This window comes from Trachurus japonicus, chromosome 12, assembly GCF_045865225.1.
Source record: "Trachurus japonicus isolate A0001 chromosome 12, Traja_1.0".
NCBI lineage: Eukaryota > Metazoa > Chordata > Actinopteri > Carangiformes > Carangidae > Trachurus > Trachurus japonicus.
In genome coordinates, this window is record NC_140918.1 from 14494479 (window position 1) to 14512432 (window position 17954).

General features: G+C 41.5%; 2 protein-coding genes across 2 annotated transcripts; one reads left to right on the forward strand and one right to left on the reverse strand.

Annotated features, from left to right (window-relative positions):
- Window positions 1-1139: 1139 nt before the first annotated feature.
- On the reverse strand, window positions 1140-7381 carry bspry (B-box and SPRY domain containing). Its single transcript, XM_085793358.1, has 6 exons — window positions 6838-7381; window positions 6130-6228; window positions 4342-4572; window positions 3518-3543; window positions 3302-3426; window positions 1140-2087 (listed from the first exon to the last, which is right to left on the reverse strand). Exons 1-6 carry the CDS (start codon window positions 7252-7254, stop codon window positions 1552-1554), a joined length of 1434 nt encoding a protein of 477 aa, XP_085649484.1. The 5' UTR covers window positions 7255-7381; the 3' UTR covers window positions 1140-1551.
- Window positions 7382-10222: 2841 nt separating this feature from the next.
- zmynd19 (zinc finger, MYND-type containing 19) lies at window positions 10223-17440 on the forward strand. The gene is made up of 6 exons (XM_085793359.1): window positions 10223-10680; window positions 12563-12622; window positions 12725-12831; window positions 13468-13608; window positions 14152-14332; window positions 14938-17440. The coding sequence occupies exons 1-6, from the start codon at window positions 10630-10632 to the stop codon at window positions 15079-15081; spliced, it is 684 nt and encodes a 227-aa protein (XP_085649485.1). The 5' UTR covers window positions 10223-10629; the 3' UTR covers window positions 15082-17440.
- The last annotated feature ends 514 nt before the right edge of the window (window positions 17441-17954 follow it).

Genomic DNA, 17954 nt, shown 5'->3' on the forward strand with positions numbered 1-17954 from the left:
GAACCATCATCTTCAAGGAAGAAATGTGGTCTAATGTGACCACAGAGTCCAGACCTTGACCCCATTGAGAATATTAAAAAAAAATGAATGCAACTCTGGACGGAAATAAATGTTGTGACATTGCAGAAACTTATCGAAACAATGCCACAGCAAATGCACACGGCAATCAAAGCTAAAGGCAGTTAAACAAAATATTGCAAAAACCAATACAAAACATTTTTTTTGGGACGGGCAGTGTATAATAACTCTGATCATGAACTGGTTAAGCTACTCATATGAATCATATTTATTCATTTCCCCTCGGGCAACCTCGCTGCCTACTAACCTCTTTTCATATGTTTAATCTGGTATCAGAAGAACACACTGTTCCAGGTCACTTGAACCTGTGTGTTAATGATACATAATTATAACCAGCTTCCGTGTCCTATATAAATATAAATGTCAGGTTGGTATTTACAATCACACCCATTCATTCAGCAGGTGACATGCACAGTATGTACTACTCTTTAAGGGTTGGAGGATGGTTGGATGTCTTCTGTTGAAGTCAGCACTGTAACTATCCGTGGTCCTGGAGTCATATTTTCACCTATTTAGCTGACTTCACTGATCTGTCATGATGCTCTTCGAAAGCAGCACTGTTGAAAGCTTCATGTACATTGCTGCCCTCTAGTGGTAGTATGAATAAAATACTGATAAGTAGCTGAGGTTCTGTTTGCTTTTCCATCAAAATACAAATTTTGACATATGGCTGTTTTTTTTTTTTTAGGAACGTTTTGTGCACATTCACTAATGTCTGAAAGTATGCTAGTTAACCTAACCCTTGCCTTTTGGAGCAGTTGGGGTAAAAGCTGAAAAATTAAAGTACAGTTTTGTCAAATGGAAATAAGAAAGTTCAACACAAATTCAAGTCTAATCAGTGTTTTTGAATGTGTAAAATGTGTAAAAGTTAATCCTGCTGTGGAATCAAAGGACAAACTTTTCATTTATGGGGAAATATTATTGTAGAAAATACCAAATAATAACTGTGTAACTACTACTGCTACTACTACTACTACTAATAATAATAAATAATAATAATAAAAACCATCATGGGAATGTCTGTTACAGAGTCAGAGAAAAAAAGAGTCAAAGTATAACAAGTTTACTAAGTATTTGCCACATAACATTGACAATTGTCCTGGATCAACCAGAGTAATTCATATTTTCTACAAGTCTTGCAGAAGCTTCATCACACTAATTATACAAACAATAATATTAAAAAAACACAAACTTCTTAAAAAACAATCATTCGCAGTCTCAATAATACAACTACTGTATAATATGATCCATTGTTTGAGAATTTCAAACCTATTAAATCATTAAAAACAGTAAGAAAAAAAAAGAAAGAATCAGCAGCTACAGTAAATAGAATAAATAGAAACTGATGCTGTGTCTGGAGGTTTTGTTATTGTAAAGATGGATAATCCTTAACTGCTGAGGACATTTACATTAGATGGAAGGCTCTCTCTTGCATTTATTCACATGTTTATGGTCATTTATTTTGACTGTCTGTCAGTGCAGAATGGTGATGCTGCGGTCCGTCACAGCAAAGGCCGGCAGCAGCGGGGCAGTAAATTGTTGGGTGACACAGTGTAGCACAGCACCAGAGTCCGGCTCGTAAAACAGCAACGTCTGACTCGGCCAGTCCAGCAGGAGGCCGATCCTCTGGGGTGTCCTCACCACCTGCAGGGGCACCTTCTTCCCTGCATGGACGAAGGAGTAGTCTCCATCGTAGCGAGACAACACCCAGGACTCTGAGTTATACCCCAGCCGCGCCTCATTCCCGGAGCCTTTGCGTTCCAGAGAAGCGTAGCAGACGCCGACCTTAAAGGCACCGCTCTGGCCTACGTCCACCACCCAGCTGTGGGTGCCAGAGGACATGGACAGGGAACCCAGCGCGTTGGGCCAAGAGTCGAATCGTGCCGGGTCATAAGGTGGAGACTTGCGGACTTTTTTGGGGAGGAAGGTCAATGTGCAAAAGTCATCAGAAAGGGACAGCAAAGGACTCAAAGTGCGCTCATCAAACTTTAGGTAGGGTGATCCATAGGCTGTGGGAAGAATGAAAAAGATGCGAGGACGTCACAAATGGCTGCAGTAGTATGACCACACTTCATGTTTTCATACATTTTGAAAATTCTTCATTTGTAATGAAATGTGAATGAATGTATTTCCAGAGATACTACAAAAAAGAAGGTCCAGGATAGTACAAACTCCAGAAAAACGGTGTCTCCTGTGTCTCTAAAGCAAGCAAATTAAGGGAGTTTACTAAGTACACACAACTCAATATTGGTGCTGTGTGTTGTTGTGTTGTGGAGTAGTGGAAAGGTTTCAGATACTTTCTACTCCACTATAACAATGTGACAGCTTCAGTCAGTTTTTTACATTTATTTTACAGAGATTTTACAACATTAAAAACAGTTTTATTTAGACAGTACAAAACTGTGGGCCACATTGTTATCTTATAATCAGCTAATATTAAATAGGATAGGTTGTTAGTGATGTAACTATTAAGTTTACCTGCACCACCTCTTATATGAAGTGCAGTATTACTTTTCACTTTCATTTCTGTAACTTTTACTATTTACTTAGCTATATTGTGCCTGCAACCCGTCTGTACTAGTGTATTTTAAGTTGTTTTATAGCTACCTTCACTTAAAAAAACAAACTGATATTTCTTCACTTCTTGGTGGATGTTTGGAGCTTAGAATCCAATTTTTAAAGCAGCCCTTTGTATAGCGTCTGGCTCTGAATATGGCTTCTTGCCAGGAGCAGGTGGTTGTGACTGTTGCTTGACAAGAGCTTCAGGAATAGTTTTGTTTACAAGATGAGAGGTTTTAACTTGGCCTCGGAGCTGCTACACCTTCAGGGCAGACTGAAGGCTAAGTGACGAGACAGGTTAGGGGCTAGTTGGTCACGTGAGCTTTGTTTTCCAGTGGAGACAGGTTTATATAGTATACAGTATAGTATATTTACCAGTCTAGAAGAAGTGTTTCAACGCTTCTTCTAGACTGGTAAATATACTATATAGGCTAGCAGCATCACATTTTACAATAGATGCTTTAATATTCTGATGATCAGCACAAGAAGGGACCAGAGTTTACAAAAGTGAAGTTTTCCCTCATGTTCATTATTTGCAAGTCTGCTAATGAACATCACCAGTGCATGTGATGACCTGATATGCCCCCTGCTGGACCTGTTGTGTCTGCACAACGCTCCAGGATGATAGATTTACTGTTGAAACTCAAACAAAAACTCTACTAACCGTTCGGCCCCAGCAGCAGTGCAGTGGCCCACAGACCTCTCAGCAGCTTGCTGTCACTGCATGCTGGGTTCATGTTGAGCTTCTCTGTATCACAGGGCTCCCCGACCCCCTCTGCCTCCTCCACCCTGACACACACAAACAGAGAGGAGAGATATAAACCTCCCTGGTATTTCCTGATCAGAGATAAATATATATAATACTCCCTAGCAGGCTTACCTTTCAGCAATGTCCTGGACACTGGTCTGAAAGATGAGACAAGAAACAACTGATTATGCCCCTGAGGACTAAGATAGTGCAGTAATTTATGACCATAATGACGATACTGAAATTTGAGCACAACTTCCTCTTTTCTTCAAAGATCTTCCCACAATGATTCCCAGTCATCCCTTAAAGGGATAGTTCAGCATTTTGGCATTGGCAGTAGGTTCATTACCTTTAATTATCGGTGTGTGTTGTTTTGAGATCTGCGGGGCAAAGCCATTTTATTTGTATAGCCCATTTTTTACAAACAGTTTGTCTCAAAGGGCTTCACATGGCATCATAACAACATCCTCTGCCCTTAGACCTTCACATCGACTGAGGAAAAACTCCCGGAAACCCTTTTAACAGGGAAAAATTGGAGAAACATCAGGGTGACCAACAGAGGAGGGATCCCTCACCCAGGATGCGGGGCAGAAGGTTAGGTGAATGGTACCGGTCCCCTGTGCCTCAACAAACTCATCCAATACACAATCCAACAACTCAAAACGCTCTCGTGGACAAGTTGTGACCTGCACATTCACCACGCTATGAAATAATAATGTAACATTATGAGACAGAGTTGTTTTGGGGGCAAATGCATAGCCAGAACTACATTCTTTCCAATCTAGCTATGCATTGGCCTTGAAAACAACTTTGTCTTATGCACTGATAATTAAAGGTAATGAACCAACCCCTATGACTATAGGGATTATGGCAATAGGCGAATGCCAAAATGTTGAACTACCCCTTTAATCCCCCCCCCCCCAGTCCTTCCTGATACAACTGTCCCAGTCTCTCACCACAAGCTGTGCATCTGGAGTGTGCGTGAGCGTGTGCACCAAGCGCGAGCGTGTCTGGGACAGAGTGGCCAGAGCCTGGTTCCAGTGGGCTTTCTGCGTGAGGAGGCACTGCTCCACCCGCTCCTCCTCTCTGTGCACCTCCTCCAGGAGGCGCTGCTCCTCCTCCTCCAGGGCTTCACGTGCCGCGCTGACCTGAGCCAGCACCTGCTCCCTCGCCCCGCTCGCCGCCGCCTAACGCAAGAGAAGGAGAAATAGTGAAGAGACATTAGAGTCAGTTACAATGGAAAAGCAGCATTTACTGATACTGTACCCTGTACTTAGCTTAGCGTTAGCATTTCAAGCAAGGGTGATTTTAACTTGTTGCATTGTTTCATGATTCATCTTGCTGTACCTTCTGTGGATTTTAAATTTAATTTCATAATCAAGCAATAAAACACAATTATACTAACTAGTCACTTAAATCACTAAAATACTCTGACTTTATGACCATCCATGTGAGTCTAATTTGAGTATAGCACAGTCATTATCAATGTTATCAGTCAGTGTGCTTTTCCTGCCATGAAATCACAGAACCTGTTGTGAGAAAAGGTCCAACAAAAAGAAATCAAAAACTTACTGAAGGATTTGACTACATCTCCAAAGGTTACTCGTCAACCCTGCTCAACCTGCTTCATTTCCACTAAGTGATGTTGTGTTCAGTTATGAATGAAAACAAGTGAATTACTTTCTCACTTCTTGGAAATGGCTCTTTAAGTCAGATCCTATAAGAGGGAATGGTGTTTTCTGAAGTTTCCTATTCCTATACTGTAGTTACCTATAAAAGTTATGTTGGATTCAGGTGTCTTTAAAATCAGTTCTTCAGGTACTGGTAGGTCAAACAATGTCGCTGCCCGAGGTTCTGTTGCTCATAAGCAGAAGCAGGCAAATTCATGTACAGTTATAGAGATTCACCAACCACTCAAATAGTTCCCACGATGTGAAGCAAGTGGTTCTGAAGGTAGAAAATGTTTCCTTCTACTTTTCTTTTTTAATCGCGTTCTGGTTTTCTACACATAAAGGATCTGTATCTGTGTCTGTGACCAGTAACCACTCATTATGTTAAGGTGGTTAATAAGTGCAGTGAAAGAGGAGCTTTTCTGCAACCTCTGCAAATGCAATGTTTACTTCAAGGTAGGCTAAGTGAACAACTTCTATTTTTATCATACTTAACAATGTACAACCACAAAGTAAAAGAAATGTGCTCCACGAAGATCTAAGCTCAGGTATTTGCACGTAAAATAATTTAAAGAAAATATGAATGTATCACATAAAGTCTTGCTATAGCAAGATGATTTCCTCTGGTGCTATAGTAATATTCAAATATTTAGTCTGATACCCTATTAACGGATAAGTTATTTATCCTGAAGAAATGCCAAGTATTGTTTGGTTCCAGCTATTTAAGTGTGACGATTTCCTTCTTTTGTCTGTTCTGTATCATTGTAAACTAAATACCCTTGTTATTTTTGGAGCAGTTGGCCACACAAATAAGGATATTTGAAGATGCTATCTCTATTTTCAGTTGTTTTAAACACTAAACAATGAAGTGAATAATCAAAACAAACAGTCAGCAGATTAACTGATAATAAAAATGATGCTTAGTTGCACCTGTAATGCCAAGAGACTTGTTACAGCGGAAAGTAATTACATGAGCAAACCGCACACACGTCTGCAAAGCACATGTGACTTTTACACAAAGATGAGCCGGTGACTTGTGTCTTCTATTGTGATTATTAAGTGGGTGTTTCTCACCTGAAGCTTTTGCTCCTTGGCTGTCAGTGTCTGCTCAATAAACTTTTCAATCCTCAGAGCCTGGAGTTGCATTTTCTCACACACATCCACCAGGTGATTCTAGAAAACACACACACACACACACACACACACACACTGCAGTTTTTGAACAAGCACATTACAACGGATGAACCATCATCAGCTGGAGACACAACAAGAAAATCCAGTCTTTTCAAATTCCATGCAAAGGAATCAGAGAGGGAAAAAAACTATACGCAAGATGTGACACACCCCAGAAAGAATGATCAAGTGTACAAATATTACAATCTGTCAAATAATGTGAACACTATGTCTGCATGTTATCACTCTGTCCATGTGGCTTCATACCAGCTGCTGCCCTTGACACATGACTGAGTGAGGGTACTTTCTCAGGTTTAGCATGAAACACTTCATTTTAAGGGAATTAATCTGTTTTCAAGGAGGCCTGATAAGAAAAATTGTTATATGCATGTGAAATCAATATCAATAGTGAACAAGTGTATATGAGGTTTATAAATTGGAAGCCAGGCCCAGTCACATGAAGTGAAAGTAACCCTCCTGGGCTAAAATTATGTGCTCTTAGTAATGAAAGTATATTAACCTTGGACAAAGTTGAAAACAACAGTAAAAAGTAGACATAAAAATTAAACATTTACGATAGCACAAACAGTGCTCCTTCCTTGCACTCACCCTGACTGTGGTCACCCTGGTGGCCAGAGGGGTCACCGTGTGTCCGGAGCAGGAGCCCACGACGGCGCAGTGGGAGCAGATGGTTTTCTGCTCGGTGGCACAGAACCAGTCCAGTTCGGACTCGTGCTCCACGCACAGCTCACATTCACCGGAGAAGATCCCGGACTCGGTATCTGAGGTGGTCGCAGCCGGGGAGGCCACTACTACTACTTCACCACCACCACCTCCTCCTCCACCACCACCACAGTCGACGCCGCCGTCGTCGCAGGAGTTGTTCGCCCCCACCTCCACCTTCATACCGCCGTTCAAGACCGAGAAAATCGGCTGGTCATAATCCATCCCTCCGGTTTTCAGCGCCTCTGGTTCACTCGGAGAGCATGTTAACTCGCACGTTACCAGCTCCTCCGGCTCTGACATAATGATAATAATAATAAGGCAACAGGTGCACCGGTTGAGCAGGAGTCGCGCCTACACAGCCTGTAGCGCAGCGCTGTAACGCAGGTGTAACAGGTGAGCGGAACACGGAAGTGACACCAACACTAGAGGTCAGAGAGCTGAAGACACACACACAGACACACACACAGGGTTGGCTTTTCTGGAGTTTGTTTGATTTGGGCGTCAGTTTATAACCGTCGTTTTGTATGGTAATCTCACACATTTAGGTAAAATACTAAGTAGGCTATTATATTTAAAGCTTCTCTCCTTGTTTTTGTTTCTTACTCAAAGTTTCTGTAACTTAAGACTATAGCCTATGTTGGTTATAGTAGTTTGTTTTGAACACCACTTGGATCAGTTAGCCTATTATATTTACATGCAGCATATATTGGCCTATAGATTAATCACTCATAAATCCCACTTTGCTCAATGTAAGACACTAGAAATACAGTATAGGCTATTTCTAGAAATAGTAAAAGCAATTATTTATTGTATCCTTGTAGGTGCAATACTAGTGATACTGTATGTGTAGGCTGTGAATCTATGGTCCTATCTCCAATAGTTTAAGTGGATGTATAAGGTTTGTTTGTGTGAATTATATTTGTCAAAAACAATAAAACATGTCTAGTTGAGCTGCAATCAGTTTAGTAGCCTACAATATCTCCAAATTCTCAGTTATAAATGTGTCTTTAAATGGATTGGGTTGTAACTGTGAAATAAGGTCTCGGCAATCATATTGAACCACATTCACAATAATTCACATCCGACTCACATGTAAATCTACTGTTCACTGACATTGTGTCACTAATTAGACAACAAAAGTCTCTAATAGGCTATAGTATAATTTATGTTTCATCAATAAGATTTTATTAAAATCCAATGGAATATCGAAATGTCACCTACATTATGAAAGAAACTGTATACAAAAGACATAGAAACTATCAAAGAGTATGATTCAATTTTTCCAGGGTGGATAGGTGTGATAGATACTCTGTTTCATCATGAGTATGCCCAGGGATCAGAGGAGCAACCACACCTCCGATCTTGTTTAGCAATGGTAAACAACACCCAGTGTCTGGAAAAGCCCTTGATTCAAGAGAGAAGACTTTAAAAACATTGGTCTGCTGTTTTAAAAAGGCGTCTTGCTGTTCACTGAAGATGTATGTTGGTGTGTCAGGTGCGGCATTGCAATTATATTTTTATGGGGAAATCAAAACAATCTGTTGGTAGAGCCAGATTAGTAGAATTGTTTTACAGTGTAGGCTATGTAAATGTCAAATGAAACCAGAAGTAGAATAATCCAATTGAAAATAATTAACTTTGTATTGTCTTTAAATCCTTTTCTCTCTCTGAGCAAACTGAGTTAAAATGAAAGACTTACTGCTGTTGGGTTTGGTAGGAAACAGGGACAACACATTAATCTCCCACTCCTCCCAACTCCACGTCTAGGTAACTGGAGAGGGGTGATTGACAGAACAGTGGCATGCCTTAGGTGGGTTACCACACATTTCACTTTGAAATGGGAACAGCAGAGGCACAGAGACACCATTGTTATACAAGCAAGAATAGCTGTTTTGTGAAGACAAACACATGACATTTAGTATAGGCTACAGGTGCTCAGATAATGTATTGAACAAGATTCCCAGTGTTTGGAAGAAAAAGCTGTACCTACATTTGAATCCCTCTCCTTGGCAACAAAATAAAGAAAAAATTACACTTGTCATAACAATTTCATTTATTTTCTAATTGCATTATTACAAGGTGAAAATATCCCCTGAGTTTTATTGTCTGCAGCAAATTCTTTACCTCTTTAAATATCAATTTAATAAGTATGAAAACCATTTAAAAAATGACATGCTAAATAAACAGTGGATGTATCAAGTAACATGCAGAGATTATAAAAGAGGGGTGTTTTTGATTCCTGAATATGAACTGTATGCTGTAGTGTAATCTAAATAAGATTTATTTATTTATTTATTTGTTTGTTTGTTTATTTCGGGCATGTCAATTAAATCATCATCATCACACTTCATCTTAGTTCAAATAATACAATACACAACACACAAGATTTGTTAGGATGTTGGTAATAATCAGAGGATAACAAATTAATAAAAATATTACTACTGAGTGTATAACTGAAGATTACACAAGTCTGCCTTGTTTTTCCCGTTCAATTCAAAATCATCTTTTTAGACAATCACATTTTTCAATTTTCCCAAGTCAGCCCCTGATTTACCATCTGTAATATGGCTCCTGACCGCCAGGTGGTGCTCTGCACTTTAATAACTGAACCATGAAGTCATCTTCATCATGGGACAGATGTGCTGGGATTTAAACTGAAGATGCAGGTGACCACATGATGAATGCACTTGGATAATTATACTGTTCCAAGTACCACTGGGTTTTGAATGCATCCTTCATTGGTCTATAGGAAAAACGGTTTGTGTAAATGCTGATTTCAAAGAAAATACATTGATTCAAAATTACCAGAGGCTAATATTTAAAAAAGAAAAAAGAAAGTAATATTCAGACACAAAAATATAAAACAAAATAAAAATATAAACATAAAAAAACTCCCCCATAATCACTAGTAGCTTGTTTCATTTTAAACTGTAATAAGGTTGCTTTACACAGAAGTCACAACAAATGGTCAACTAACTAACATCATTATATTACATCACATAGCCTAAATAAAAAATGTAAGGAAAAAGTCATATCTAAATAATGTTTATAAATAACTACACTCAAGATGAATGATGAACAATCTTATAAATGTTACATTTTTCAGCTTCGATTCAGGTCAATAATATTGATGTACAAACGCTGCATACGCCATGACCTGCATCAGTTCTAATTTCGCAGTAAACGTCATAAACCATGACGTAAAACACATCTGTAATAAATCGGTTAGAGAGGTTTCAATAAAGGCAGATAATCCCACCCAGCTATCAAACATTTCGCGGGAAAATGGCTGGAAGTGGTCACGAGAGTATGTTGACGTAGCAACGGAAACAGGCGGTTCTAAGAGACGCCAGTTCCCATTGGACAGCGTGGTCGAACGTCTGGCGCTGAAAAACGGAACGTCGAATTTGATTGGACGCTGTGTGGTTAGCGGCTCATCTGGCCCCGCCCCCCCAACAGCTCGCTCGCTCGGCTTTCCTGCGCCAGCGGCGGTGTGTCACCGAGGCTGGGCTGCTGCCGGAGAGACCCGGAGTCAGCGAACACCCGACCGGTTAACCCCAAACTGGCAGCGACTTAGCGGGGCTGAGGGGCTGCCCCGGCGAGTTTTAAACCCTGAGTACCGTCTCGGTTGGATCCCACGCCTCTGTCTGTCTGTCACCACCGCCCGTCCTCCTGATGTCGGACTTCAAGCTGGGGATCGTACGGCTCGGCCGTGTGGCTGGGAAGGTGAGCTGGATCCCAGGACTGCCATGTGCGGCCGGGGGAGGGCCCGCGGGGACCACAAAAGGCACTGGAAAATACACATTTAGCAACGATGAGTCGCTTTTAGCGCACAGCGTATATTGTTAGCGAGCCTCCGCCGATGCGAGAGTGGTTCAGCTTTAACGATTTTAGCCGCATTTGAGCGGATTATGGAAGCCGGCCGTGCCGAGCCGAGCCATACTGGTTTTCTGTTTCTCCGCCGCCGCCGCACAGTCTCTGCTAGGAAGCTAACGCTAACTAGCATGTAGCATGTAACGTTAGCTGTTGTCGGTTAACGTTTAACGGCAAAATAACGTCACAAAGGTAAAGTCGTGGGTTGCTTCTCCTTCACTACCAGCGTCGGGTTGTGTGGGAATCGAACACCCTGTTGTTTCGCTGTCGGCGGTGACGGCGGAGATGTTGGTGGTGGTGGGTTCGTGTCACGGTAACGTTAACGGTCGGCGACTCGGCTAGCAGTCGCCACGCTAGCTCGGCTCTGTTATTTGGATTACACGGTGAAGTGTCTCGCTAATGAGGAAGCCATCGCCATGCTCCATCAACTGATTTCTTTTGTGCAACGTGACATGACACAAAGCACCGGGAAGACCAACAAACACACAAACACGTCTCTTGGACAGATGTGGCCCCGCAAAACTTAAAAAAAAAAAAAAAAATGTGTGTGTTTATGTTTTCGTTAAAGTTACATATTTATCGCGACGTTACACCATGGTCAAGAAATACTCTGCTGGGTGTCACAAGACCGTCATACCTAAAGGGGAGGAGGAGGGGGGTACATGGACCGTTTTGTTTGGCCACCTGCTGAGTGACAGACACGGCTACTTAACATGATGTCACTCCGGTGGGTCCAGATCAACACAATTGTCTGGCAGCAAGAGACAAAGTGTCACATTGCATGTTTCGACCTTTTTGGTATGTGAGTGAGCAACCACACCACCCATGAGCTGTGGCATCATGCTCAGTGAAGCGTGGCTAGCTACTGTGTTGGTATCTTGTCACGTGTGTTTGTGAATCCCACCTACCTACATGTACAACAGGGAGAGGACAGGTAGCTCTCCCCAAAACGGCTACATCAAGTGTCTCTTCTCATAAAAGTGTTGCATGAAGTGTAAAAGAGATGCTCCCTCCTTCTTCTTTTTTCCTTTTTTTTTGCAGCTGTCACGTGCAGGGCAAATAAACCTGTAGCTGTTGCTTTCTGTCAACATACCACGTTTGTTTTATACGTTTTTAAGCATTAAACCAGCAAACGTGTATATACAAACACGTGCTTAAGTCGCATATCAGTGTAATTTTGCAGGGGGAGGTGGTTGGTAAAATAAATGGCTGCCTTGGTTGTTGATAACTGAACTCATTGTTGTGGGTAGCCATTGCTAAAGAAGAGATGGTGGTGGTTCTGCAGTATACGAGCATCCTCCCCTGGAAAAATTCACATTTTCCTACTACTGGGTTTATGAAATTATTCAATTAACAAATTTCATTTGTAGATCATATTTATGTTATTTTATTTATTAACTTTAACAACCTCATTAGAGTGTCAAACTATTTGCATAGGTACTTGTCAGTGCCTATGGGTGACAGTAGTAAATGCTTGTGATTAATTATGAGATGGCAGACTAGCACTAAGCTGACAATAGGTTATCTGACAAGTTTATAGGGACTTCCTCTTGCGCTTGTTTTCCCCCCACCTTCAGGCACCTTGTAAATGTTTCCCAATTGTTCGATTAACAAGCAGACTCTTTGCTAAAGAAGACCATGATTGCTGCTCCTGAGAATGATGTGGGTGTTTCAGATGTAAGTCTTACCAAAAAAAACAACAACCATGTTTTCTCTCTATTTTCTCATTTTTTAGACAAAATACACACTGATTGATGAGCAGGACATACCGCTGGTGGAAAACTATGCCTTTGAGGTAAACAATGAGGAATCACTGAATGTTGTTTGCTACAAAGATTTGTCTTCACCACTTTTCTGACGGTGCCAATATTAAACCATTACATCATTTCATTTGTAGGCACGCATGGAGGTAGATGCGGATGGCAACGGAGCCAAGATCTTTGCCTACGCTTTCGACATCGGAAAAGGCCGCTGGGCAGGAAGGCCGCTGCATGAACTGCTCTGGTAAGTAATTTGTTCATTAAATCAGGTGCAGTATAAACAGTTTTTTTTTTTTCCCTGTTTGAGCATCTGGAATCAAACTCTGTGTGTTGGCAAGTATCCTTATTGTGGAATTGTCCTTGATGGGACCGACTGATTATAATAAACCCAGAAGTAAATGGTCTGTATCCAGATGTCTCATTATTGTCTCCACTTTTTGTCAAAACTGCAAGATGGGGGCTGTGGAAGCAATTAGTAAAACAAAATAGAAAAATTTGAACCCTTACAGGCAGGTGCGCTGTCGCTGACCCTACCTCAACAATCTAAGATTACTCTTGTGCAAGTACCAGTAAAAGTTTAAGGAACAATTTGGTACCTTACAAATGTCTGGATGAGCAGACAAGTGATACATGATGTCTCAATTTGTCATTTTTCAATAGCTGATGTGTGAATGTTATCATTGATCATCATTTTTTTCTCTGGTCCACACTGTGTTGTTTTTAAAAACAATCGGGAGTGTAATGCTGACAGTGTTTTCGACAAGAATGTTTACGCCCTCAGAAGCCATGCAGTGGTATTGTCTTAATGAGCTGTGGTAGTTTTGTCATTTTAATGTGGTAAAGGCTGACTTACGATCGGGATGCATGTTGTTGACCCCAGGGAGAAGCACAGAGGAGGCATCGCGCCCAGCTTTCAAGTAATCCACATCAACTCTGTGACGGTGGACAACCGGCTAGACAACCTGCGACTGGTGCCAGTAGGCTGGAGCCCCAAGCCGGAGGAGATTTCCAGCAAGCAAAGGTCAGACCACAGCTATACTTGTTCTTCTGCACTAAAGGCTGAAATCTGTAGGAATGTAGAGCATTACACAAGCAGCAGCAGTAGCAGCACAGTTTCATCTATAAAAGAAGCCACTCTGATTTATGGAGGTCCCAGATTGGGATGTTCCTGTGCAAAACAGATATATTTGCTTAAAAAATACAAGATTTCTTTGTTCCTGTATGTTTCCTTGTTCATCAGTAAGTAAATTAGCCTTGTGGTGTAATGAGTTGATCATCATCAGATTTAGTAAGCCAGGTTATCTGCTACTTAAAAGAGAGTAATAGAAGTTAAGAGCTGACTTTTTGCCTCTTAAAGAAGCAGTAGAAGTAATGTAGCACTTGCACAATAGAGAGGAACAGACTGGTGTGAGTGGTCTTGGTTAAGAGAAGTGGAAGTCTGGATCAGTATGATCATGTGACTTATGAAAGAGCTCAGTATAACATTTTGTAAGGCACATACCAACATTTTTTTGTTCTATAACACGTGGCTAACGTTTGTTGTCGTACTCTCTTCCTCGTCCAGAGAGCAGTCTCTGTACTGGCTGGCCATCCAGCAGGTGCCAGCCGACCCTGTGGAGGAGCAGTACCTGGAGCTGAGCCGCACACGCTACTACAACGCTAACGGGGAGCTGGTGGAGGAAGAGGAGTGCTCCTGCACCTATTACGAGTGTCACTATCCTCCATGTTCACTCATTGAGAGGAGGGTACGTACTGTATTGATTGATTGATTTGTTTTTTTAAGTTTCATGCACATTTTTTGTGCCCAGCCCACATGGGTTTATTATAAGACACTTAGTATTAAGTATATACATTCAAGAATGGCTAGCATGTCATCTTAAAAGAAAAGAAAGGAGACAAGACAAAAAACAGACAAGATTCCATGATATACAAAACAATCAACAGTAATTTATGGTTTTATGTGGGATATATTATGTTCTGTATGAATCTAGCCAGGACATAGATCTCCTCCTTAAAAAAACCTCACAACATATGTTCAGACATCCAAAATAAGTCTGGATTCTTCATCTGGGCTTTCTCAAATAGGACTCTTTCAGTTTATCATATAAAGGGCAATGAAAAAGAAAATATAATTCATCTTCAACAGTATTAAGGTCACACAAAACACATAAACGCTGCTCTTCTGTTACCCTTATACACCAGAAGAGTAGTAGTAGTAGGAGTAGACCTCTAGATCCCATCCACATGTTGTTTTATCCAGTAATATTCTTACCTTAGGATCACGGCAACAAAGCATTTGACAGTCCGATCCTCACACCCCATACTGACCTTGTTGGTCGTCTGTCCACAGCTGCGGGAGTTCAACATCTGCGGCCGCTGCCAGGTGGCGCGCTACTGCGGCTCCCAGTGCCAGCAGAGGGACTGGCCCGCCCACAAGAAGCAGTGTCGCGAGCGCAAGCGGGTGCTGGCCCTGGAGTCGGAGCCCGAGCGGTGATCTGCCTTCATCCTCGCCTGGGAGAGGATGAGGGGAGGATGGGGAGGGGAGGGGGCAGGGTTTGACTTGTGGGAGGGGAGCGGGGGACTAAGTGCAAAAACGGGGCGGGGGAAATCGCTGACAAGAGACTAACGACAGAGGACAATGTTGGTTGCTTGATTGTTTGGATTCAGGGGGAAAAGAAGATGGAGGAGGGAAGAGGAGTAAAGCAAAAAGACATCTGCCACTTCCCAGAACTGGTAGTTCTCCATAGCTTGCTTTTCATGTGGATGACGGGGAAAGGTATTTGTTGTGTTTTTTTTTTTTTCTTTATTTGTTTTTTGTTTGTTTGTTTTTTTGTCTTTATTTTCCTCGAGGAGGGAGACCCTCGAGCTCTACCTGCTGCTATGGTTTTGTATGTGAGGGGAAAAAGACGTCTTGTTGATGAACTGGACAAGCTTCTTTGGACCACAGTCGAACATGGACAGTTGTCGTCATCCACTTTTGTTCCTCCACCCATCCGCTGGGTGCGATGACGTCTGTGCAAACGGGGGACCCAGGGGCTACAGTACCCGTCGTTCAGCTGGTACAATGGGACATGGACCTTTTCACTGTATCGCTCCCCTTTTTTCTGACCTCTCTGGTGCGCACGGCTGCCGTCTTCATGGTCATCGACACCTTAGCCGCCTCCCTGTCTGTCGTACTCACCATGCAGCCAACCACGACACACATCAGATAGATTTCACTGATTGAATCACACTACCAGTATTGAGTGTGGGAGTGTGTGTGTTTGTGTGTGTGTGATAGAGAATGTGTGTGTATGCGTGTGTGTGTGTATGTATGTGCTGCCAATATGTACTGAAGGACATTGAATTGGTCAAGTAGGTTACAGGCTGGACTAAAGTTTGTCTGTTCTCTTCTTAAAGGGGCCATATTACACAGTTTTAAAGTTCATATTTAATCATAGACTGGTGGGTAAAAAACATTTTCACTGTTCTATATTAAAGTAGCTGCCAAATAAAGGCTTTCATTTTTTTCTAGAAGTTTTCTTGACCCATGATTATTATCATTACTGTTCTTTTTTTCAAATCAGTTGGATTGGACTTGTTCTGTTGTTGAAGATGTGGTACAAAGTTTTTAATTGCCTAAAAACTAGATTTATTACAGTTTTCCAAAAAAAGAAAAAAATCTACATTTTGAAAGTTCTCCAGTTGTATTCGAAAAGCTGGTTCCTGGTGTTATTTGGTACTTTGATAGACCATTTTTCCATGATCACAGAATATATAAAAAAAAAAGTTCCTTTGTGATCACAAAATTGTTCTCATGTTCTCGAGACAACACATCCCTGTCGAAGTTCTCCAATTAATCAAATGGAAACAAAAATTTATTTACCAAAGTCTGCTCTTCTCCTGTGGTTTGGCACCTCTTTATCACCTGGTATGAATCCCTCCAGTCAGTCTTACTTTGCTGGTTTTTAAAACACACACCTGTCTTTTCAACGGTATTTTTTACATCTGCAGGGTTTACGGTATGTGTGTCGGGGTCGGGGTGGGAGGGTGGGTGGGGGTTAGTGCTCAGTTTCTCGTGTGAGAGTTTGCTCTAAGGGTTATTTTTTTGAAGAAATTCTATCAATGGAGCTATATTTATTTAAAACATTTGATTGTGAAACATGTTTTTGTCCTGGTGATATTTGAAGGCAAACGTAGTGACAAAGTGGACAATGTGGGACCTTTATGTGTCACATGTATGGGCGGGGAGGGGGACTGAACATTTCATCCCCAGTACTTGATTTTTCTTTCTTTTTTTTCTCCTTTTTATCCTGAATGAGTCCTACTCATTGTTGCCCTTCCAGATTTTCCATGAAAATGCTGCACACCATCATTGTCACTAAAAATCTTCCACGTGAGAAACGTCTTGGAGTGTAAAACTTGAATTCCTCCCGCTACATCTTATTTTGAAAGGTTGGTTTTTTCAGAACGGAACCATTTCCTGTCTTTTCCTTTCAAAGACACGGCAGTCCAAGTGAAATGATCCTGTGTCAGATTTATCCTCAATCGCCTGCTTTCCTTGTATTACCTACAATGCACACCTGCTTAAACGTGTCCTCTTGTGTCTTAGGTGACGAGTCCAGACACTTAACACGCATGTGACTCACAGATGCACATGCGACTTGTTGATTGTTTCTTTTTTGTATGTGTGTGTGAACAGGTTTTCAACACTGCACTAAAAATTTGGCTCCCATGTTAGCGTAATTGTCCTAGATGGGTTTGAAGGGAGGGCGTGTGATTTGGACAGCGTGTACAGATTGTGTCTGAGATCTTTTTGTTTTGTAAGAATATAAGCATTAATCACCTAGAAATAAAGAGCTACAATATGTGAATGGAAGTACAGTTGGGGATAACTGACAGTTGCTTTTCCAATGTAAAATGATAATAAATAAAAATGAACCTCATTTGTCGGAGTTAAGTGAGTGCTGAAAAGTGCAAGAGTGGGGGAAAAAACGTGTTTATTATTCGTGTTCATATGTTCATACTGCACCTTGGATGGCAGCTGTCGCCACACGAGTGGGTGAACAAGTGAATGAACATTCATTGTGAAGAGCTTTGACCTGCGGAGGCAGACAAGACTAAGATCATAGCAGTACATTTGCTATAAACTTGTATAGACAAATAGAAGGACTGCACAAACCAGCATCCAGGCTCAGAGTAGGAAAGAGGTTTCTCTGTTGACTTGAAGGCTGCGTGGAAGATGTAAAATTTTAACCAAAGTCAGTTGAAAAAGAAAGAAATTAACCAGCATGTCCCGACAAAGACAGTGAGCTGAATCCTTTTCCTGTACCAGTGTCCATGCTTTCACGCACTCAGTCCAATCCAATCCAATCCACTTGATTTATA